The sequence below is a fragment of the Tupaia chinensis genome, unplaced genomic scaffold (genome assembly GCF_000334495.1).
Source record: "Tupaia chinensis unplaced genomic scaffold, TupChi_1.0 Scaffold000232_1, whole genome shotgun sequence".
Taxonomy (NCBI): domain Eukaryota; kingdom Metazoa; phylum Chordata; class Mammalia; order Scandentia; family Tupaiidae; genus Tupaia; species Tupaia belangeri.
The window spans coordinates 2,677,380-2,702,085 of NW_006159708.1; the positions used below are offsets into that span (position 1 = coordinate 2,677,380).

Genomic DNA, 24,706 nt, shown 5'->3' on the forward strand with positions numbered 1-24,706 from the left:
AACGAATTTTATTTCCTCGAAGTTCTGAAGGCCGGAAGTCTGAAACCAGGGAGCCAGTATGGTTGGTTTCTTTCTGAGACCTCTCCTTTGGATCACAGGCAGCCACCATGTCAGCATGCTCTCACATGACCATTTGTTCATGTTTGGGAGAGAACACAAGCTCTCTAGTGTCTCCTCTCAAAAGGGCACTAATCCTACCATGTGGGCCTTATTCTCACTTTATCTAAACCTAATTCTCTCAAAGGCCCAGTCTCCAAATACAATCATATTGGAGATCAGGGCTTCAACATATACATTTGGTGGTGGGGGGACACAAAAGCTCAGTTCATGTATCTAATTTGATGAAGTATCTGTTCAAATATTTTGTTCATTTTAAATTCTGATGTTTCTCTATTATAGAATTAAGAGAGTTATTCACATATTGTGAATACAAGTTTTATGTAAGATATTGCAAAATTTTCACCCAGTTTTGTTTTTTCATTTACTCAAAAGAATTTCTTAAAGGACATAATTTGTAGAATTTCTATGAAGTCCAATTTATCACTAAGGAAAAAATACTGTGTTTTTTAGTCCTAAGAATTCTTTAACTACTCATGATTTATCTTCAACATTTTCTTCTAAAAGTTTACTAGTTAAAATGTTTACATATAGATCTATGATAAATTTCAAGTTAATTCTGGAGGATGATGTCAGGTAAAGGCCCAAACTTATTTATTTCCATGTGCATATCCAGTTATTTAGTGCCAGCTATTAAAAAGAATGCTCTTTTCCCATCCCCATTGTTTTTTTTTTTGTTTTTTGTTTTTTGTTTTTTTTCTGGAGAGGTTTTCGCTCTAGGGTGTGTGCGCTCGCCAGACAGACAGAGAGAGACATAGAGACAGAAAGCGAGAAATCACCCCCCAGGGGGGATGGTCACGCCACAATCCCTTCTCCTCCATTCTCTCGGGATCTTGGGCATGCACGCACACGCACCCGGCGTGAGTTTTAAGCCACCGGGTCCGGGACGCGAACTGAGGTTGACTACGTGGGAGTTCAGCAACATAGCCATTACTAACTGCTGGTTCCCCCATTCCCATTTTTGTAGAAATTAACAAACTCTAAAATCTATGTGGAAATGTGGACCCAGAGTAACCAAACAACTGCAAAATGAAAAATAAATTTGGAAAACGAATAGTACTTGCTAGTTCTTTTCCCATTGAAAAATCAATTGACCACATAAGTATGAGAATACTTCTGGACTCTCAGTTTGGTTCTATTAATTTTATATCTGCCCTTATGACAATCCCAAACTGTCTTGATATATGTAGAAGTACACTAAGTTAAATCCTTCAATCTTATTCTTTTTCAAAAGAGGTTTTAGGTATTCTAGGTTCTTTGTACAGTGTATCAGTTTTATACAGAATACTTGAAGATGGGTTATTTAGAAAGAAACGGGTTTATTTAGATTATAATTCTGGTGACTGGAAAATCCAAGAGCATAGTGTGGCATCAGCCTGGCTTCTGGTAAAGGCCACATGCTGTGTCACATCCTGTTGAAGAAGCAGAAGGGGAACTGCCCATGTGCAAAGACTCACAGGAGAGGCTGGACTCACTTTATAACAACCTGCTCTTGTAGAAAATGATCAAGTGCCACCAGAGCAAGAACTCATTCACTCCTGCAAGATGGCATTAATCTATTCATGAGGATAGTGCCTAATGATCCAAACACCTACTACAAGGTCCCACTTCTCAACATTTCCACACTGGGAATAAAATTTCAACATGAGAACTATGCTGAAACTATGCTGAAAACATAGCACACGGTGATATAAAATTTAGAATCAGCAAAACAATTTCAGATCAGCTTCATAGCACAGCGGGTTAAGTCCTATGCATGGGGACAAGATCCCATGTGGCCAGCCATGGTTTATATCCTGGCCTTGATGGCTTGAAGAACATGCTGGGCATGTGTGCAGGATGTAGAAATGGAAGAGAAGAAATTGTAGTATTACCACACCCTATCGTAGGGGTCTTTTCTCCTTCTCCCTCTTTCTGTCTCTCTTTAGCAGGCATAAATGCCCTATGAGGGGAGAAAAAAATAAGTGGAATACTTAGGGATAAATCTGAAAAAAGATATACAATACCTGTAAAATGGAAACTATAAACTTTGCTAAGAGGGACCAGCAGTAAGCATAAAGGCTATATCCCTGGACTCCCATGTAGCTGACCACGGTTGCAGTCCCGGACCCGGTGGCTTAAACTCATGCCGGGCACATGTACATGCGTGCCCAGGATCACAAGAGGAGAATGGAGGAGAAGGGATTGTGGCGTGGCCATCCCCCCTGGGGGGTGATTTTTCACTTTCTATCTCTCTGTCTCTCTCTGTCTGTCTGGCGAGCACATGCACCCTATAGCAAAAAGCTCTCCAAAAAAACAAAACAAAAAAAACTTTGCTAAGAGAAATTAAAGAAAACCTGAAGAAATAAAGATATATCTTACTAGGGGTCTGAAAATTTTTATTATTAAAATGTCAGTGTTTTGTAAAGTGAACTATAGATTCAACACAATCCCGATCAAAATTCCACACATTTTTGTAGAAATTAACAAACTAACTCTAAAATCTATGTGGAAGTGTGGTCCCAGAGTAACCAAAACAACTGCAAAAATGAAAAAAAAAATTGGAAAATTAATCGTTTTGATATAAAGACTTATGAAGCTATAGTTATCAAGGACCTGACGGCCCTCAGTCAAACAGCCAGAAAACACTTGGGTGAGGCAACAGTCATCTGAGTAAGCTCGGAAGTAGATCTTCTCTGGTCTGACAATGGCCACATAAATGAATGTGAAGGTTATTCCCGAGTGAAGTTTTGAAATGGCTACAGCTCAGGCTCAGACCTCAACTGCAGCCTGAGTAAGCTCGGAAGTAGATCTTCTCTGGTCTGACAATGGCCACATAAATGAATGTGAAGGTTATTCCGAGTGAGGTTTTGAAATGGCTACAGCTCAGGCTCAAACCCAAACTGCAGCCATGTGAGAAATCCCACATCAGAAGACCTACCTATGTCGCACCTGGATTCCTAACGCATGGAAACTGAGAAGAAATAACGTTTTGTTATTTTAGACCTCTAACTTTTCGGAGCAATTTGTCTTGCAACAATAGATAACTAGTATGTGTAACTATTATTAAATGTAAATCACCAAGAACTCTCGGTAATCCTCAGCTAAGCAATTTGGGTTCAGAGACTCAGGACTGGTACATGAACTGATCAGAAACACTTCTATAGTCATAAATCACAGAACATTAGAGACAGATGAAGCCTTAAAGGATATTGAACACAGTCTCTTAATCTGATAGATGAAAAACAGGGAATTAAATCAATTTGCTCCAAATGACTAATGTAGTAAGTGACCATTGTAACCTAGGTATGGATGTGGGGACAGGGATATAATATCATACCATCCCTGTTATTTTATGAAGCTTACTTTAAAAAGAATTTTTTCCCATAGGCATTAATCTCTTTTTTCCCCCCTAAGGTATTTTTAAAAATTATTTTTCTCTGAGAGAGAAAGAGACAAAGAGGGAGAGAAAGACGCAGAGAGATAGGGACCCCAACAGGGTCCCTAAGCCACAATCCCCCTCTGGTCTTGGCTGGCCCAGATTACAGGCAGTATGCACTTGGTGAACTCAAGGAGATACTGAGATGTGAACCCAAGACCTTTTCCATGCAGGTCCTGCTGGGCAACCACTGTCATTACCTGGCCCCTAAAAATTCTTCATGGGAATGTCCTGTGGCCTGAGAAAGACATGTTAACTAAATTATTAATAATTATTAATACCCAAAGCAGTAAAAGTGGATATGACACTGTATACCAAGATATTCATGACTAAGAAGTAATTTTTTACCTAACTTTCTTCTGGGGTTTTCTTCTTACATTTTAATGAGTGTGTGTGATAAGTAAAGCTTAACTTTTCATTAAAAAAAAAAAAAACACAAAAAAATACTACTAGATCAGATCCTTCTGTCTCTTCCAAGAATATTGTTGGAACATACTTTCATGTATTTTATGGTTCTCACCAATAATGTTTATTACTGTCAATATCAAATAAATTTACCAAAAACAAAAAGGCTAAAAAATGAAGATAAAATAGCATCTGAATTATAGATACAGGTTTTCTCTATTATATAAGAACTACACAAGATGACATAGAATAAACTTGAAAGGTTCACTGAAACTTTTTAAGTGTCTAGTAGTTAATACTACACCATCTTCCACAGCTTAAGCTTTGTCCAAGAATTGTTTGGAAACAATTGCTTTGGTCTGCTGGTCTCCCTATTTTTTGTTTGTTTGTTTTTTGTTTTGTTTTATTTTGTTTTGTTTTAAGAGACTATCTTCAGCAAGTCAGTAAAATCCTCAACATGTCTCTTTATGTGCTTTCAATTTCAAACACATTCACTGAAGAAAGGTTGACTGGGTTTGTACTTACTTTACATACAATGCTGAGCTAGGTCCTGAGAATACAATGACAAGCAAGGTAAGGAACCTATTGTAAAGAATCCTCAAGCCATGCTGGCTACATAGTCTAGTGGTTAAGGTAGCTGGACTCCACATGGCCAACCATGTCGCTCAAGTCCTGGTCCTGATGGCTTGGAAGACAGTGCTAGGCATGTCTACAAGTGAGACCAGAATCCTGATGAAATGTAGAAATAGAGGAGATCTGATTGTGGTGTGACCATATATCCCACTGGGAATTGTCCCCCACCCCCATGCACACACATACCCTCTGACAATTAAAAAAAAAGAAAAGAATTTTAAGTCCAGAGGAAGGATGTTGATGAGCAAATAAGGTGTGCATTTAAGTGAGGGGAGGCACAAAGTGAAATGGAAATAAAAAAGGAGCATGACACTTAAATCTAGGGGTTAGCAGAAAGATTAGAAAAGACTTCCACAGATAAGCAAGGTCTACCCCAAAACATGAAGCATTAGTAGGAGACAGCCACATAATTAATGAAGTAGGCAGGATAATACAATATTGAGAGAAAATATTACAACGATAGATAATTTGGGTTAAAATTTGGGCTCTTGCTGCTTTTGGACTTAGGAAGTTATTTAACCACTCCATACTACTAAGAAGAATCAGAAGAGAATGTCCACAAGTTCTCACTGCCACCCCTACTCAGCTCCTTGCATCTGTGCTCATATACTCTGCATTTCTGCTATTACCATTGATGATTCCCGCACTTATCAAAGGCCAGCTCTTTCACCTGTGTACTGGATCCACCTTGTCTCCTCAAGGACTTTCTCCTTCCTGAATCACAAATGTTTCCTTTCTGATTGTACATGGAGAGGGGGTGGTAGATGGGAGAGAATGAGAGGAAAAGAATCAAGAAGAAAGACATTTCAGGAATACAGAAATGGAGGATTATCCGTTGATGATAACCATGATATCTTCAACTGGACTGGTGTGAAGTGTATTAATGTCGGATAAATTCATTTTACAAGTTGCAGTGATATACAGTGATTGAATGTATAAAATGTATGAAATAAATTTTTTGAGAGGTTTTTGCTAAAGGGTGCGTGCACTCACCAGAAAGAGAGAGATAGAGAGACAGAAAGAGAGAAATCACCCCCCCCAAGGGGGGATGGTTATGCCACAATCCCTTTTCCTCCACTTTCCTCTTGGTATCTTGAGCATGCACGCACATGCGCCTGGTGTGAGTTTAAGCCTCCGGGTCCGAGATTCGACCCGTGGTCGACTATATGGAAGTCCAGTGAATAGCCATTATGCCAATTGCTGGCCCCTATAAAATAAATTTAAATAATAAAATTTAGGAAGAAAATTTTATTATTTCTCATTCCCCCTGTAAGGGGGGGTGATTTCTCACTTTCCTCTGTCTCTCTCCAACAAGAGTGTGCATGCTATGGCAAAAACCTAAAAAAAAAAAAAACAGTCTATCTACAAAACAAAATTCATCTGTTGCCTTCACTTTTCTCTCCAGGTACTATACTTGTCATAATCACCTTTTCTTTACAGATAAACTCCACATAAATATTGCCTATGCCTATTCTCTCCAACTTCTCTCTTAAAATTCTTTTTTTCTATCAAGATTTTTTTTAAAGAATTAATTAATTAATTAACTTTAACTTGACCAGAGAGGGACAAAGTGGGGGCGGGGAAGAGGGAGGGAGGGAGAGAGACAGTGAGAAAGCAAACTGCCAGGTTTGGGACTTGAACCGTGGTCAGTCATGTGGGAGTCCAGCGTCCTTAACCACCATGCCACCCGCCAGCCCCTCTATCAAACTTTTTACTATCTATTGAACTGTTCTTCTCAGGACTACCAATGACTTCTCTTTTCTCAAAGTAAATCATTAAATTTCAGTCTTCATTTAATGTATTGATTAGTTCTTCCTCCTTGATATCTAGCTCCCAGTAGATATTTCTCCTTTTATAATACTCTTTTGATTGTTTCTTTTTGTCTCTTTATCTCTAACCCTCGGAGTAGACTAGGAGTCAGTCTTTGAACTTTTTGTGTTTTCTTGCTTAGCCTCCCAGCTGGGACCACAGGTGCACACCCACATGTTGAACCAGGAATGCACCAGGCCTCCCATGTGGTCACATCCTGCAGAGCACAGTGTGTCGGCAGTGCATGCCACTGAGCTGAGCCTTAGCTTCTCGTTTTCCACTTACACTCATTATCTTGTGGTATCCAGTCTCATGCCTTCATATGCCATTTATTTCCTGGCAATCCCTAAATTTTATCTCCAGCCCAGATATTTCCACTAAATTCTTGGCTCGTATACAAGCTAGCATCTCCATGTAGATGCCCAATAAGAACCTCAAATTTAACATGCCCAAAATTGATATCGTTTCCCTTCTAACTTGCTTCTCCCACTGTCTTGCCCATCTCAGGTGGGAACACTTTTTCCAAGTGAGGCCAAAAATCTTAAAAGTCATCATTGTTCCCATTCTTTCAGACTCCACATCTATTATGTTGGCAAAACCTGCCGGCTATACTTTTACAGCAGATTCACAATACAACTCCTTTCCATACCCACGTTACTCTGGTCCAAATCACAATTACGCCTTGCTCAAATCATTGTAGGAGCCTTCAGTCTCCATGCTTTGCCTCGATCTCTTTACAATGCAGCAAAGTGATCCTGTTAAATTTAACTCAGAACATATAACCAGAATTTTCAGAACCCTCCAATGGCTTCCAATCTCTTAGAGGTCAAAGTCCTTACACTGGCCTAAAGGTCCCACAAGATTGTCCATTTGTTAATACTCTAACCTTATCGCCTATTATTTTCCTTCTGGCTCTATCACAAAACCCTTGTCTTCTTCGGAGTTCTTTAAATATCTGAAATCGTTCCTGCCTCAGCACTTTTGCACTTGCTTTCTGGCAATGCTCCACCCTCTGCTCTTTGTCCGTATGGTCACTCCTTCCTGTCTTTATACAAAAGTCATCTTCCTTTTATTTATTTATTTTTTGAAGAGGTTTTTTGCTATAGGGCACGTGTGCTCGCCAGACAGAGAGAGAGAGACAGAGAGATAGAAAGTGAGAAATCACCCCCCAGGGGGGATGGCCACGCCGCAATCCCTTCTCCTCCATTCTCCTCTCGGGATCTTGGGCACGCATGCACACGCGCCCGACATGAGTTTAAGCCACCGGGTTCAGGACTCGAACCACGGTCGACTACGTGGGAGTCCAGCAACATAGCCATTACGCTAACTGCTGGTCCCCAAAAGTCATCTTCTCAGAAAGGTCTTTTCTGAACACTATCTAAAACTGAAAAACCATCCCAACATTCCCTAGGCCTTTTCCCTGCTTTGTTTCCTATGGCCATCAATATTCTATACAGTTTAGTTATTTTGTTATCTGGTTTATTCTCTTTTTCCCCACCCATTTTCCCACCCCAGAATGGAAGAGCCATAAATCAAGAGGTCTTCTATAGATCCCTACTAAATAAATGAATGCAAACGGCACACTATCTAATCTGTATTGTGGGAGAATAAACAACTTGTAGCTACCTGCATTCTGTTATTTATCATTGACAAATGTAATATTTATCTGGACCTGAAAGTATTTTAAATTAATTCGGTGTTGATATCATTTACTTTTTTCTTTCCTGTATATAGCATTTGTGTGTGTTTATGCGTGTCTGTGTGTGTGTTTATTTATATTTTAATTTACCTTTTCATGGTGTTAGGGTTATTATTTTTTACGTTTAATTGATGCGCTACCACTGTAAAAATAATTTTCATTTCAGTATTTGGTTGATACATTTGTTTTAAGGGTATGCCCCACGGGATAGTTATGCTGAATTACTAGATGGGGACAGAGCCATAAAAAGCATTAGAACTTCATTCTAATTCTCTGAAAGTCTCAAAGGCTGAAAAATGGGCCATTACCTATTTGTTTATTTATAACTTAATTTATTTTCATAAACATTTTAATTCTATACTATTATTGGAAAAAATGATAAAATAGGCTCATTATAAGAAGGCGCAAGTATTCAAGAAGTGCAAATGTAGCTTATAACACTGGAAAGTCTGTTAAAATAAGAAAGCTCAATTACTCCTTCCAGAAGTTGCCAATTTATATTTTGTATTTCTTCAAAAAAAACCTCTGGCATCTGCCCGTTTTTATGTTCTTTTCTTAAAGTTCTATTATTTTCATAGCTAGTAAGTTAGGAATGGAAGAGGTATTTTCACTGAAATGATATTTATACTCACATACATAAAAGTAACACAATGCCTACAGCTACACACGTAAGGTATGGTGCTATGCTCACAGGAAACAATAGGTCTACTGCTTAGTCACATATACAGATGTACAACCCAGAGAATTTACCTTACCCTTTTGGTCTTAGATGCTCTATTACATGGGTCTAACTACAATATCTTCTTTACAGGACTGTTGTGATGACTGAACAAGATTAGGACTGGAAAGTAATGGCATAGTACAAGCACCTGAGTGAACATTTGATAACTGTTAAGTAATATATATGACACATATTGATGCTTCAGTTAAAGTTCTTCTAGTTAAAAATAGCAAAAGATAACAAGCTGAGTTTCATGGATTTGATAAGTATGTATTCAGCATTTACTTTTTATTGCACTATGTGCCAGGCACTGTGCTAGAACTGTAACAAATAGGGAAATTTATAGCAAGAGTATGGAATGCCACTCAAAGTTCAGACTTGCAGGTGAACTTCATTCAGAGATAAATTGAATTGGGACCTGAAAAGTTGCTAGAAATCTAGGAAATAATCTGTTTCTCCATGTACTTTTCTTTGCAATGTAGTTTCATTTTCTTATCAGTATACATCAGTTTTTTTTCTGCAATTAAACTTTGATGGTGGACGGAAGATGCCACTCACAAGCTAACAAGTTCCTATGAACTGTTCCAGCCACACTGTTTTACCCCCTTTTGATCTTTTATCTTAATTTCAAAGTCTTAAGATAGGGATCAAGGGTCTAGCCTTGTCAAAACAGGAGTTCAGTTAAGATGGTCTTCATGGGTTGAACAAATATTCCAAATAATAGCTACATCAAGTACTGTCCACAATTTATAAAAGAGAAAACTAAGACTGAAAAGCATGAGTTCAGTTCCCCAGTTGATGAAGGTAGTGAGTGCCAGAAACAGGATTCAAATCCCGGGTTGTATAAGAACAAGCTGCATACACAGGAATGAATACTTCCTTAAATTCTGCACCTCAGGAGGTTTACTTCCCTCACCATCATCCCAGTTCTGCTAAGGCTTCATAGTTCCTTTTGTTATACATGCATTCCCTTAATAAACTTTGGCAAGTTCAAAACTTGCAAAGAAATGTAATGTTAAAAAAAAAAAAGTTTCACAGATTTACAGTGTAAAAGTTTTTGCAAAGAGTAAATACAGGTAATAACTCTATATGATTTTAACAATTTTGTATATCATTAAACCACTTGCCCTCCTCCCCAAGAGATTCTACTAAAAGCAGAAACCTACCTTCCCATTCTGGTGGGATATTTCCTACTTCATAGTCTATTTCTTTTTTATTTGCTGCTTCTACACTTCTTTTCTCTCGAATAATTTGTCCTGTAAGACAAAAGTGATTAATATATTTTTAAAGACTTATTTGTCTACTTTTATTTATTATTATTATTCTTTTAATTTGACCAGAGAGAGATGAAGAGAGAAAAAGGGAGAGAGAGGAAATGTGAGGAAGCAAAGCATCAGGTCCAGGACTGAATCACAGTTGGCCATGTGGAAATCCAGCACCTTAACTACCACGCCACCTGCTGGTCTGTGATTAATACATTTTTAATGAACCTCTGATACAGTAGTAATTACAAGCAAAATCATTTTTGATACTGTACATCTTCTCACATAAAGGGACTTCAAAAAGTTCATGGAACTAAAATACAAAGTTATTTGGGTGCAAAAAAATTTTGAAATCCATGCCTAATTTTTTCATAATATACATTTTCTGCAAAATTTTTGAAAACCTCTCTAACCCCTTCTTATGATAAATTAATTATTAGAGTAACAGGAAAAAGAATACATTCCATTTAGAATCAGGGGTGTTAGAAAAAGCAACTTCTGGGAACCAGCAGTTAGTGTAATGGCTATGTCACTGGACTCCCACGTAGTCGACCGCGGTTCACGTACGGGACCCGGTGGCTTAAAACTCACGCAGGGCGTGTGTGCGTGCGTGCCCAGGATCCCGAGAGGAGAATGGAGGAGAAGGGATTTCGGCGTGGCCATCCCCGCTGGGGGGTGATTTCTCGCTTTCTGTCTCTATGTCTCTCTCTGTCTGTCTGGTGAGCACACACGCCCTATAGCGAAAAAGAAAAACCTCTCAAAAAAATAAAATAAAATAAAATAAAAAAGAAAGAAAAGAAAAAGCAACTTCTAAGTCATTGCAAAATTTTTAACTTTTCTGCCGCAGTATACAAAACTAATTTTGGTAAGACCAGCAGATGGCCTAATAGTTACGTCGCTGGATTCCCGCATAGTTGACCGTGGTTCACATCCTGGACTCAGTGACTTAAAACACACCGGGTGCATGTGTGTGGATGCCTAAAATCCCAAGAGGTTGGAAGAGAAGGGACTGTGGTGTGGCCATCTCCCGAGGGGGGGGGGGTACTTCTCACTTTCTGTCTCTCATCTCTGCCTCTCTCTCCAGTGAGCACACTATAGCAAAAATTTCTCTTTGAAAAAAAATTTTTGTAAAATGAATCTAGATTCTTTAAATGGAGAATGAACAAAAATTAATCCTATAGGGCACTTATGGCCAATAAAAAAACATTTTAATAATTAAGAGAGTGTTCAACTCCTTCAAAGTTACGAGTGTTTGTATTAGTGGTACCAATGACTGCTTAAAGTGTCCAGAAGAACTGATTATGCATGACCCTTACTAAGTATGTTATGGATCACATGACCCTGCTGCCACCACATCCTTACAGTAAACTGGAGGACCAAACCAAGGGAACCAAACCATGGATTGGATTTTGTGGCCAATCTGAGTCGCTACTCCCCAAGGTAATCTAAAGGAAAAGGGACAAAAACTGGTGAGCCTCAGGTACAGTGCTTCCAGTAAGAAACTGACATTTGGAGTGGGGTGGCAGCAATGCAGACTAATGAAAGTGAAGGAAACAGTAAAGAAAAAGGTGGAGAGAGATCAAAGATGGGATAAGCATGATTATTGCTCACATTTCTCAATAATAAAATGATCAGTGCTTATTTCAATTTCAAATATAAAACGTGTAATACTATTTGTTACTTACTACTATTTTCAGAAAGTCTTGATTATATCCTTCAAAGTAGCTTTGTCAAATGGTGGTTTCAAATTATGTTTCTTTTCTTTTTTTTTTTTTTTTTTTTTTTTGAGATTTTTTCTCTAGGGCGTTTGAGAGATTTTTGCCATAGGGCATGTGTACTTGCCGGAGAGACAGAAAGCGAAAAATCACCTGCCAGGGGGAATGGCCATGCTGCAATTCCTTCTCCTCCATTCTTCTCTTGGGACTTTGGGTATACGCACACACGCGCCCGGTGTGAGTTTTAAGCCACCTGGTCTGGGACTTGAACCACTGGTTGACTCTATGGGAGTCATGCGATGTAACCATTATGTCATCTGTTGGTCCCTAAATTATGTTTCTTGGTCATTAAACCTCTGTGCCTGGGGAAACCAGATAAGTTTTTTTTTTTTTCAATTGCCAGAGGGCATGTGCACTCTCCAGAGAAATAGAGACACAGAGAGACAGACAGATACCTCCTCACCCCAGTGAGGTGTGGTTGTCCAACATCCTTTTCTTTCTTTTTTTCTTTTCTTTTATATAATCACTGTATATCACCACAGCTTGTGAAATGAATTTTCCTGGCATAAATATACTACACACTAGTTCAGTAAAAGATATTATCATACACATTATCATCAAAAGACAATCTTCCATCACAATCCTTTTCCTTATATTTCTCCAACCTGTTGGGATTTGGGGCACACATACTTGGCATGTTTTCCGTCACCAAGCCCAGGATTCAAACTGTGGTCAGCCATGTGGGATTCAGCTCCTAATGCACAGGCCTAACCACTGCTAAGGCCTGCTCCCCAGATAAGCTTTCTACTCCCTAATTATTAACAAGTATGCTTGCCTTCTCCAGGAAATGAGAACTGAGACAGAGAAAGATTGGTGAGGAATGACAAGGGTAACAACATGAATTACTAATGATCAGACCAATGAGAGAAAGAAATTTGTACCTTAAAATATCTCCTTTCTCTTGCTACTCCTCAACCAATCTCACACTATACTAAATAGACTGGTTACATAATTAGCGAAATCAGCCTTGATTTCTTCAAGATCCTTCAAAACTCCTATACCACCTACAATTCTACTAAAAATTTCTTCAAGTGTGGAAAAGGAATCTACTAGGAGTTAACATGCAGAAGAAAGGCACAAAGAAGAGTTCTGAGAGGACTGAGTGAATGGTTTTATTTCCTCTGAGTGATATTAAGTATGAGGCTAGGAGGAGTTCATAGACAAGACATTAGTAGCTAATTAATTTATTTAATTTAAACTCATTTAATTCTAACACAAAGGTTCCCTTAGTTTTATAAAGAGTTAACCATTTGCTTATCTTACCTAAAAAATTTACAGTATAACAAGGGATTGGTAGTAAATATACCTAAACTGCAGGGACAAGAGTTAGGTTAAAAGGAGCATGTGACAATGACAGCTGTGTTTTTCTCATAGCAGAGGCTCAACATATAAATACATATTTTTTACTAAAATACCATTTACATTGCTAAAGCTTTTGGATGTACACCCATAAAGTTTAGAACATGGAGAGGAAATAAAGCAGTCTACACGCCCCAGTAGCACCGCTCAATGCATACGTATTTGTGTATCAATGACATAAAAATGAACTTTTAAATTTCTGTTCTTAGGCTGATAAACTTCATTTAAAGTTTCTCAAGAATTTTTAAAATCTATGCCAGCCCCATAGCCTAGTGGTTAAAGGAACTGGAGCCTACATGGCCAACTGTGGGTTAAATCACAGCTTGGTAGTTTTAAAAACATGTTGGCCATTTGTGTACCAGTGCCCCAAATCTGGAAAGGATGGATAAATGGAAGAAAAAAGATTGCAGTGTGACCACTCCCAGGGTGCTTTCTCCTATTCCTTCTCTATTTCTGTCTCTCTCTATCCTTCTGGCAAATGCATGCATTCTTTGGCATGCACACACACAAGCCTGGTGTGAGTTTCAAGCTGCTGGGTCCAGGACTCCAACTGCGGTCAGCCAAGGGGGAGTCTAGCATCTTAACCACTATGCCACTGACTATCTCCCCCCTCAATGTCTATTATTAAGTAAAATTATGCATAATTAGTATTTTTTAAGAATTGTTTTATTTAAATTTGGTTGTCTATTTACATATTTAAATGTGACCAGAGAGGGACAGAGAGAGAGAGTGACAAAGCAAGCCACCAGGTCCAGGACTGAACCATGGTCGGGATTCCAGTGCCCTTAACCACCATGTCACCTGCCGGCACTGATGCTTAATTATTTTACTTAGTTCTAAACAAGATTAGATTTAATTCAGTGGGGGAGAGGTATCTTGGCACGTCCAGATCCTGTGGAGGGTGTTCTACTTTCTCTCACGTACATGTGCTCTATTCTGAATAAAGAAAAACAAATACAGAAATGAAGAAATAACAGAATCTTTTTGTTTTTATTATTGCCAGAGGGCACACATTTTATTTGTGTCTGAGTGGGAGGAAAGCACCCTTAATGGGGCATGGTCACACTGTAACCCTTTTTCTCCCATTTCTCCATCCTGTCAGGAATGCACATAGATGTACCCAGCACATCTTTCAACTCACTAGAGTTGGGATTCAAACCATGGTCAGCCATATGGTGCCTGATTCCTCAAGCAAAATGCTTAACCATTGCACTATTGGTGACCAACGAGTATATTTTTCCAACTTAAGGCCAGAGGGCCAGATGGTGGCAAAGTGGTAAAAACGCGATACTCTATGAGGCTGACCCACATGGCAAGGTTCCAGATTCAAGTCCAGAGACTTCCCTGAGTACACTAGACATGTGCATGCCCATGACATGGGGCTGGCTATAGCTGGGGCTGGATTGTGGAGTCAAGACCCTGTTGAGGGTGCTGTCTCTTTTTCTCCTGCTCATGGAAAACAAAAAAAGCTTTAAAAAAGTTTTAAATTAGCTGCTTTGAGCTAATTGACCTGAGAGGATAGTAGATTTTTTGTTGTTGTTGTTGTTTAGGAAATACATGAAACCCATGAAGTTAAAAGAAGAAAAGCAAAAAAAAAAAAAAAAAAAAAAAAAAAGCACGATTCCCAAGCTCAGGATAAATGACAAAAGTTTATGTAAAAGATTTCCTTTGTTCCACTGAGCTTCTGGAATGGAGTGTGGGAATCCTGGGCAGATAAGGGAAGGAGGATCTAGAGCAGAGTCCTAAACTTTCGTCATCTTTGCAATGTTTACCATGCCTTATAGTATTACATCTTTAATAATTTTCTTTAAGTCGACATGCTTTTTTTCAATACTCATTTTCACTTTACCCTAAAAAATGAAATCATAGACTTAATGTGCTCATTGTATTTTTTGTTCACACATATCATAGGTATAGATTTGTTTTAAAGAGATTTTTGTCTTAGGGCATGTGCACTGGCCAGAGAGAGAGAAAGAGAGACAGAGACAGAGAGAAGAAAAGTGAGTAATCACCACCACTCATTTCGATGGACACACCAAAATCCCTTTTACCACAATCTCTTCCTGGGATCTTGCACACTCATGCACATGCACCCAGCATGATTTTCAAGCAACCGGATCTGGGATTTGAACCATGGTTGGCGATGTGGGAGTCCAGAGACGTAACCGCTACGCCATCTGTTGGCCCCAGAATAGGTATAGATCTTTAAAATATAAAAGGTTGTCTTTGTATCATTTTGTAGATTACATTTGGGAAACCACACTGCAGGTGATACTGATACACAGACAGGTCCAGCAACATATATAGTTGATATGGAGCACAGGAACCAACACAACCAGTAAGAAATTCCTATGGACAAGAAATGACTGATGAATATCAAGTTTGGTATTGTGTTTGTCCTTGGATTGTGTTTGTCCTTCATTTCATAAAATCTTATTGTGTACAGTTTTTTTTTTTTGACAGTTTTGAAGAAAGAAGAGTTTCTAGAATCCCAGGGGTGACAAAAATAAAAATTATAGTTAACATTTATGGTATGTTACCATATACCAGATATTTTAACTTTCTATGAGTAATTTCATTTAAATTTTAAAACTCTATGAGGAATTATTATTACTTCACTTTAAAAATAAAGAAGTTGAGGCTAGGGGTCAGCAGATGGTATAGCAGTTACATCAGTGGATTCTCACATGGCCAACTGTCATTCGAGTACTGGACCCAGTGGCTTGAAAATCACATGCAGTCTGTGTGTGTGTGCATGCTCAAATCCTGAGAGAAGAATGGAGAGGAAGGGACTGCTGCTGGCCATCTCCCCTGGTGGGGGGTGGGATGGGGTGGGGGTGGGGGTTCATTTCTCACATTCCCTTTCACTGTTTCTGTCTCTCTTCATGAGTGTACACACCCTAGGGTAAAAACCTTTAAAAAAATAAAATAAAGTAAGTTGAGGTTTAACAGAACTTACAACGCTTACTTCACATCACTCACTAGAATACAGAAATCAGCATTTGAACACAGGTCTTTTGACTCCAGACCCTAGACACATAACTGCTAAGCTATGTTGCAAACTTCAAGTTATCTACAAATTGTACATCTATAAGCCTACTACGCTTCAGTCAGGAAAAGACAAAGTCTGGGCCAGCCAGTGGCATGGTGGGTGAGGCAGCTGGATTCCGCATGGTTGACTACATGGTTTGAGTTCCAGACCTAGTGGCTTAGAAATCACATGGGACGTGTGTGCGTGCATGTCCAAAATCCCAAGAGGAAAATGAAAGAGAAGTGACTATGGTGTGATCCTCCCACACACACCTGGGTGGGGGTGCTTTCTCACTCTCACCCCACACCTACTCCAGAGAGTACATATGCCCTCTGTCATTTGTAACGGACTCTGGCTGGCTTGAACTGGGGTGGACTGCAGCATGGAGACTCTGATGGGAGTGCCTGTCTTTGTCTCACTTATGGAATCCTCTCCTTAAGTTTAATGAACTTAAAGAGAAAACTACTAAAGAAAAACTTATACTAATAAAAAAAAAAGGAATGCCACCCAAAGTTAAATTTTACAAGTTAAGGTAGAACTCCGAGATCAGGGCAGAAAGAGGTAAAGTAATTCGTGCTTTTAAAAATTTGTCAGAGAGTGTGTGCACTTGCTGGTGACAGAAAAAGAGAGAAACTAGGAAATCACCTTTTATAAGGAATAGTCATGACAACATCCCATCTCCATTTGTCTCTACTTTTGGGATTCCAGGCACACATGCACACGAACCTGGCATGCGTTTCTGACGGCCAGGACTGGGACTGAAACTGTGTAGGTAGGTGGCCATGTGGGACCTAGCTATTTTAACCATCATGACACTGCTGCCCCAGTCATCCTTTAATTATAACCATCATGACACTGCTGCCCCAGTCATCCTGAAAATACTATGATCATGAAAAGAATCTCTGAGAGACAAAAATTCATCATGGAGAAAAGTCTAGCTTTTTTTTTTTTTTTTTTGTATTTTGTGTTTTTCTATTACTGACCTAGAAGAAGAAAGATAAAACAGTATCAAGGAGAGGAAAAATGTTTTGAGGAGTTCCTTAAAGGTAACGGGCATTTACCTTCCAGTGAAAAAGAAGTTTTTAAAGACCCTGACCCTCACAGGAGGAGGGAGAAAGTCTGAATATTCTCTACTCTCAGTTCAAGTTTCTGCAAGAGAGTAACAGGAGTATGTTTTGCTGGTAAAGATAGGACTTCTTGATAATGTAAAGTATCATCTTCAGGATGTAGGTTTTATTGTAAGTCTTGTGGTATTTCCCCTAAGAATTAAAAAACTATTTATTTTTGAATAAGATGTATAAGCACAAGTGTGAAACTCTTCATTCCATTCCTGTCTCTTGTCCATTCAGTTATTCTCCATAGTAGTAAACATGATAAATAGTTTTTCAAGTAACCATCTAGGGATGGCTCATAGAGATACAAATAAATATGTAGGATTTCTTTTTTTTTTTTTACAAAAATGGTAGCATATGAATCATACTGGTGTGCATCTTGATTTTCCCCTCCCCCCCTTAAAATGTATCTTAGAGGACCAGTCTGTGGTCCTCTAAGAGTCTGTGGTCCTCTAAGACCACAGAAGTTAAGCAACACCTAGAGGGAGCTGGATCCCACATGGCTGACCAGGGTTCAAGTGCCTGCCCCAGGGGCTTGAAAAATATGCTGGGCATGAGGACCATCAGATAATGTAAAGGCTACATTGCTGGACTCCAATGTAGCTGACCATGGTTTGAGTCTCGGACTCAGTGGCTTAAACTCACACTAGGCACATGTGCGTGCATGCCCAAGATCCCGAGAGGAGAATGGAGGAGAAGGGATTGCAGAGTGGCCATCCTCCCTGGGAGATGATTTCTCGCTTTCTCTCTCTCTGTCTCTCTTTGTATTTCTGGGGAGTGCACGAGCCCTATAGCAAAAACCTCTCCAAGAAAGAAAAAAAAAAAAATGCTGGGCATGCATGCACATGTCCAAGATCCTAGTTGGATGGAGAATTGAAGAAATGGAGATTGTAATGTGACCAGGCACTGGGATGGGCTTTTCCTTCCTCTTGCCCTCCCTTCCACCTCCTTCTTCAATGTGCATGAGCCCTCTGGTATTAAAAAACAAACAAACAAACAAAAAAACCCAAAACTATCTTAAACACTTTTACATATTTGTATAAAAAGATATGTGCCATATTTTTAATAAACATAAAATAGTACACAGAATGGGTGTATTATAATTCTTAAAATTAATTCTTACTGAATATTTAAGTTGTCTCAATGTTTTGCTATTACAAACAATGCTGCAATGAATAAAAATTATGCATATGTCTTTTCAAATCAGTACAGATGTATCCATGAGCTAAATTCTCAGAGGAAGACTTGCTAGGTCAAATGGAATATGCATATGCAATATTGATAACAGTTTCCAAATTACCCTCCATAAGGTTGCATAAATTTAACTCCCACAAACAGTAGGTAAAAGCATATTTTCTTCTATAGTTTTACTCTTATTTTTGCCATATGATAAGTTAAAAATGGTAAGTTGTAATTTTAATTGTGTGTGTATGTGTGTGTGTGTGTGTGTGTGTGCATGTGTGTGTCTGTGTAAATGAGGTTGGCATTTCAAAAGCCTCAGCACTTCTTTTTTTTTTTTTGTAAAATGTCAATGTCCTTGACTATTGATTGTTGATCTTTTGAAATTTTTTTAAAATGTGAGAGTCTCATCATGTAGGGATTCCCCTCCCTCAGCCTCCTAGCTGGGACTACCAGCATGCACTATGCTTGGCCCTTTTCTAGTTAGGGTCTTGATATGTGGCCAGCCTTAAGCTCCCAATCCTCCTGCCTAAGCCTGAGTTGCTGGGGTTATAGGCACATGCCACCATGCCCAGACTTTAGGTTGGATCTGGAATCAAACCTAGGCCTCCTAAGTGATCTCAGCCTGTGAAATACAGTGCGTTAGCAGCACTCACCACCAGGGCTTAGTTCTTTTTGATCTTTTACCAAATGATTAGTAGGTGCTCTTTTTGGTTTGCCTTTTTTTTTTTAATTTGACCAGAGAGAGACAAAGAGAGAGAAAGGGGAAGGGAGAAAGCAAGCTGCCAGGTTCAGGATTCAAACCTTGCTCAGCCATGTGGGAATTCAGCTTCTTTAACTACTATGCCACCTGCTGGCCCCAAGTTTTTTTTTTTTTTTTTAGAGATTTCTGCAAAAGGGTGAATGTATTCACCAGAGAGACAGAGAACAGAAAGAGAGAAAACACATCCCAAGGGAAATGGTCAGACCACAGTCCCTCTCCTCTAGGGATTTGGGGCACACATGCACACACACCTGGTGTGAGTTTTAAGCTGCCAGGTCCAGGACTTAAACTGCAGTCAAATATGTAGAAGTCCAGTGATATAACCATTACATCATCTGCTGGTCCCAGTAGGAGCTTTTTATAATATTTAAGAAGTTTAATCTACCTAAGAATAAGTCTTTGTCATATATGAGCTGCAAATACTTTTTATAGTTTTTCTTCTGTTTTATTTATCCTACTTTTGCCTTTTAGAATTTTTCATAATGTAGCGAAATTTTTTAAACCTTTTGCTTCATAACTTAAAGATCTTTCTCATTTTGTCATGTTCTTTCCTTATTTTTATGGTTAAATTTTCACACTCTACATATTTTTAAATAATTGTTATCATTTATAAGAAAAATTCATTTAAAAGCAATACCATCTTTTGACTCAGCAAGTTCATTTCTAAGATTTCACTCTGAAGTATACCCAATAACACAAAAATACATATGCATGAGTATTCATTATAGCATTATTTGCAATTGCAAAATATTGAAAACTACTTAAATGGCCAAACATAAGAGATTTGTTGAATAAACAATACAATAATAAAGTACTATCCAGCTGCAAAACAGAAGATCTTTTTTTTTTTTTTTTGAGAGGTTTTTTCACTATAGGGCCCGTGCGCTCGCCAGAAAGACAGAGAGAGACAGACAGAAAGCAAGAAATCACCCCCCAGGGGGGATGGCCATCCTGCAATCCCTTCTCCTCCATTCTCCTCTTGGGATCTTGGGCACGCACGCACATGTGCCACACATGAGTTTTAAGCCACCGGGCCCGGGACACAAACCGCGGTCAACTACATGGGAGTCCAGCGACATAGCCATTACAGTTACAGAAGAAAGATCTTTAGGAAATGACACATAACTGGTAAGAAAAACAAAATGCAAAAGAACCTACATAGTATACTATTTTAAGAAAAATCATATATATATATCTACTACATATGCATATATGAATATCTACTCATATATACATTTATATGAGTACATGTATAATATGAACATCTATATAAGCATGTAGTTTCCTTGTTCTGTTTGAAACAGAATCTAGAAGCAAAGACCTTAATAGCAATAAGCACTCAGATAGCCCAAATCTCTATACCATTATCCACCCAAAGAAACCAGATTCCCTCAGAGAAATAGTTGACTTGAGGCCTATGACATCTTGTTATGTCAGAAAGGAAGAGAGTTCTAAAACAAAACAAAACAAAACACCTAGATGCCTACCACAGGACATTTTAAAAATTATTATTAAATTAATTTTTACATTTTCCTATAAACATTTACTTTACATATAAAAAAATTTTGCTCATACTCCATAGTTCTAGACAGTTAACAAACAACTTTCAAAATTTCAAAAACCAGAATTTTAAAGATAACTTTCAAAGTATTTGTTATAATTTTGTTTGTGACTATAACAACAGAAACAGTATGATTTTAAATATTTTTGAAAAAATACTTACATATCAACTACTCAAACTGTTGAAAAGCAAACATCCAGCACACAATTCACACATGAACTTTCCCAGGTCAGTGCTGCCTACCAAGTATTCTATGGTTTACCCTCTGCTAGCAAAGATCAATCTCTTTTTCTTCCTTCGAAGTCTTCCTCAAGGTAATCCTCTGGTTGTGGTTGTTCTTTTGCAGTCTCTACTGATTACAATTCTGGGCTGGAGAAGTCCAGGTTATTTTATGATATGAATTCTCTCATATGGTTTCTCTAATCCTCTTTGCCAGGCAGAACTGTTTATGGTGCCAGGTAATTTTTCCAAGAGCTTCTGCTGGCTTTCTTGAGATCTATCTTTGTTTCATAGTTTCTGGTTATATCTTCAGATATGACATTCCAGTCAAAGCCCTGTCAATAACGACTATTTCCAATTTCTGATTCAAGACAACAGGCATTATTGAACTTATGCAAATAACATTTCTGTCACAAAATAAGAATCTTCACAAATATTTTCCAATTCCAGAGGGGTCAGGAAAGGAGAAAAGCTTATGTTTCAATTTAAAGAGGCAAAGAAACCAACACACACATTTTAACAAATTGCTGAACCTATCGACAGCTCAAAAAAAAAAAAAGCGAAATCTTCAAATCTGGAAAACAAAGTATACCAAAAAAATCAATTATGTTTTAGTCAAAAGTCATAAAATTATATTACACTAGTTCAGTCTCAAGTAATTAATCTCTCTTCTATTGAATTTACAATGTTACTATTCAATGTTAATGTTATTTTCAAACTTGTTTCTTGGTTTCTTTTTATTCTCTAACTTCTGACTGTGTATCTTTAGTTTTTCTGGTAAAGCACTTTCTTCAGAACTTCTTGAAGTGCTACTCTGGTGTTGCTAAATTCTTTCAGGTTTTGTTTAATCTGAGAATGTTTTTCATCTTTTCTTCCCATATGAAGGATAGTCTTACCAGGTATAAGTATTCTTGGCTGAAATTGTGTTTTACTTAACACTTCAAATATTTTTCACCATTCTTTCCTTGACTGCATTGTTTCCGATAAAAGGTCTGATGTTAGTCTGATGGAATAAACTCTGTAAGTAAATCTGATGTTTGTATCTTGCCAGTTTCAATATCTTGTCTTTGTCAGTGGATTTGGCCAATCTGGCTCTGATGTGTCTTGGAGAAGAACTTCTTGGATTGATTTTTGTGTGGTCCTTTGTATTTCTTGGGTCTGGATATTTGAATAACTCTCTAGGTTTGGAAAGTTTTTTCCCAGGATTTCATGGAATAGATTATCAATGCCCTTATTACTCTCTTCATCTTCTGGATTATCTGGATGTTTGGGCACTTAGTAGTTTCCAGTATTTCTCATATATTATTTTCTTTTTTTTTTGGTTACTTTCTTGGTGTTTTGGGTAATTTTTTTCTAGATCAGAGGAGTTTTTTTCATCAACATCCAAGATTTGATCTTCTGCATGGTCTAATCTGCTTTTAATACCTTGGAGGGAGGTTTTGATTTTCTGTACGACAGCCTTCATCTCTAATAGCTCCATTTGATTATTTTTTATGGTGTATATTTCTTCTTTCAGATAGTGGGAGAACTTCCTCACTTCCTGGAACTCATTGTTTCTTTTCTCTTGCACCTTCTGGAGTTCACTGTCTCTCATCTCTTGCATTTCATTTAGTTTTGTCACTGAATATTCTGAACTCTTTATTGGACATTTCTACAAATTCCATTGTACTACCTATGGATGATAAAGGGTTGTTCTTTTCCCTCGGGGGAAAGATATTTTCTTGGTTTCTCATATTTCTCGTGCCTCCATGTTGGGTTTTGATTATCTGATGGATTACACATTTCTTCCTATTTTCTTGGTGTTAATACAGGGCATTCAGAGCTACACAGGAGGATGTGATCCGCAATCTCTCTGCAGTTCTGTTTCCCTGATGCTCACCAAGCAACATACACTTTTTACTTTGGAACAGGATAACATAAAGGCTTCACAGTTTCTAGGAATAGAGGTACCTGGGCTGAGCTGCAGGGTTTCAACTATGGTTTCTGACATGGCAGGACACACCTCAGATTCAAAATAGCTTGTAAGTGTCTCTGGGGTCTGGAAGATAGGGTTTAGAGTAGAGCTTCAGTTGCCTTGGTCCCTGAACACAGCAGAACATACCTCAGATTTAAAATTGCTTCTGTTTGAGTGTTTCTGGGGTCTGTTGTCACAGGACTTAAAAGCCAGCTTTAAGGGGCTCATGCTAGCCAAACCTGGGAAAATCTAAGCAGGAAAATGATTAAGGAATTCTCAAAGTGTGACACAGGCAACCCTCCAGGGTGCCTATGATGCTTTTTAAGAGGTCCAAACTATGTTCCTAATAATACTAAAACATTATTGGTCTTTTTTACTTTTATTCTCTTATGAATATACAGTGGAGCTCTCCAGAGGCTACATGATGTGGGAGACAGCAACATACTAAATAAGGAAGCAGACTTGAAGATCCAGCTGTCTTTTGTTTTTGTTTTTGTTTTTTTTGGGGGGGAGAGATTTTTCACTGTAGGGCGCGTGCGCTCGCCAGACAGACAGAGAGAGACATAGAGACAGAAAGCGAGAAATCACCCCCCAGGGGGGATGGTCACGCCGCAATCCCTTCTCCTCTGTTCTCCTCTCGGGATCTTGGGCACGCATGCACACGCGCCCGGTGTGAGTTTTAAGCCACCGGGTCCGGGACACGAACTGCGGTCGACTACGTGGGAGTCCAGCGACATAGCCATTACGCTAACTGCTGGTTCCCAAGATCCAGCTGTCTTTTAAGCCAGACATGAGTAAAACGATTTGTAGAAGCAAAAGACAATGCTAGCCTAATTATTTCTGATAATATAGCACCATATAAAGACATATAGAAGATTTATTAGTGTAATTTTTAAGCAAATTAATAAACCTTTAACCTTTTTTTTTTTTTTTTTCATTTTGGGCCAGCAGGCAGTGTGGTGGTTAAAGCATTGGATCACATGGCTAATGCCTTGGTTCAAATCCCTAATCCAGTGGTTTGAAAATGATGCCCAGCATACGTGCATATATGTTCAAAAATTATGAGAGGAGAATAAAGGAGAAAGGATTGTGGAATGGCCATCCCATATAGAAGGTAATCTTTCACTTTCCTCTTTCTTTCTGTCTCTCTGGCAAGCACACTCACCCTATGGCAAAAAAAAAAAAAAAAAAAAAAAAAATCACATTTAGGCCCAGCATACACAGGCTACTTGACACTACTATGCAGCAGGGCTGGGTTTGATTCCTAGCCCATCCTAAAAAGCCAATCACAGTGGCATGTGCCTACAGTTCCAGCTAAAGGGAGCTTGTGATACAGCATGACTCTATATTTGGAAAAAAAAAGAAAAAAAAAACCTTTTAGCTTAAATATGATATCATATATATCCCACAAACAAATATGTTTCAATTGTGAAGAGTTTAAAGGGATTCTGAAACCAAAGTATTTGAAAACGATACATCACTAAAAGTCCCCCAGGAATCCATAAAGTTGTACCACTAAAAGACATAGTTAAATAGAAGGGGGAAAAATAAGCTGGGGAAATAAAAGCGTTCTTGCTTACTCTGGTGCTGAATAATACATGTGGGGCAAGTGCTAGAGCTGGAAAGTCATCATTTTATAACCATCAAGATAAAGACTGGTTCTGTCATGAACCATTGATAGAAAGGACT

The 24,706-nt window shown here is 38.5% G+C and overlaps 1 protein-coding gene across 1 annotated transcript in view; it reads right to left on the reverse strand.

The window, feature by feature from the left end:
- Positions 1–24,706, reverse strand: part of NDUFAF2 (NADH:ubiquinone oxidoreductase complex assembly factor 2) — a 186,895-nt gene that overhangs the window by 62,193 nt on the left and 99,996 nt on the right. Inside the window, exon 2 of the mRNA XM_006148331.3 lies at positions 9,969–10,058. Within this exon, the coding sequence (XP_006148393.1) occupies positions 9,969–10,058 (90 nt within the window). The remainder of the gene's footprint in view (positions 1–9,968; positions 10,059–24,706) is intronic.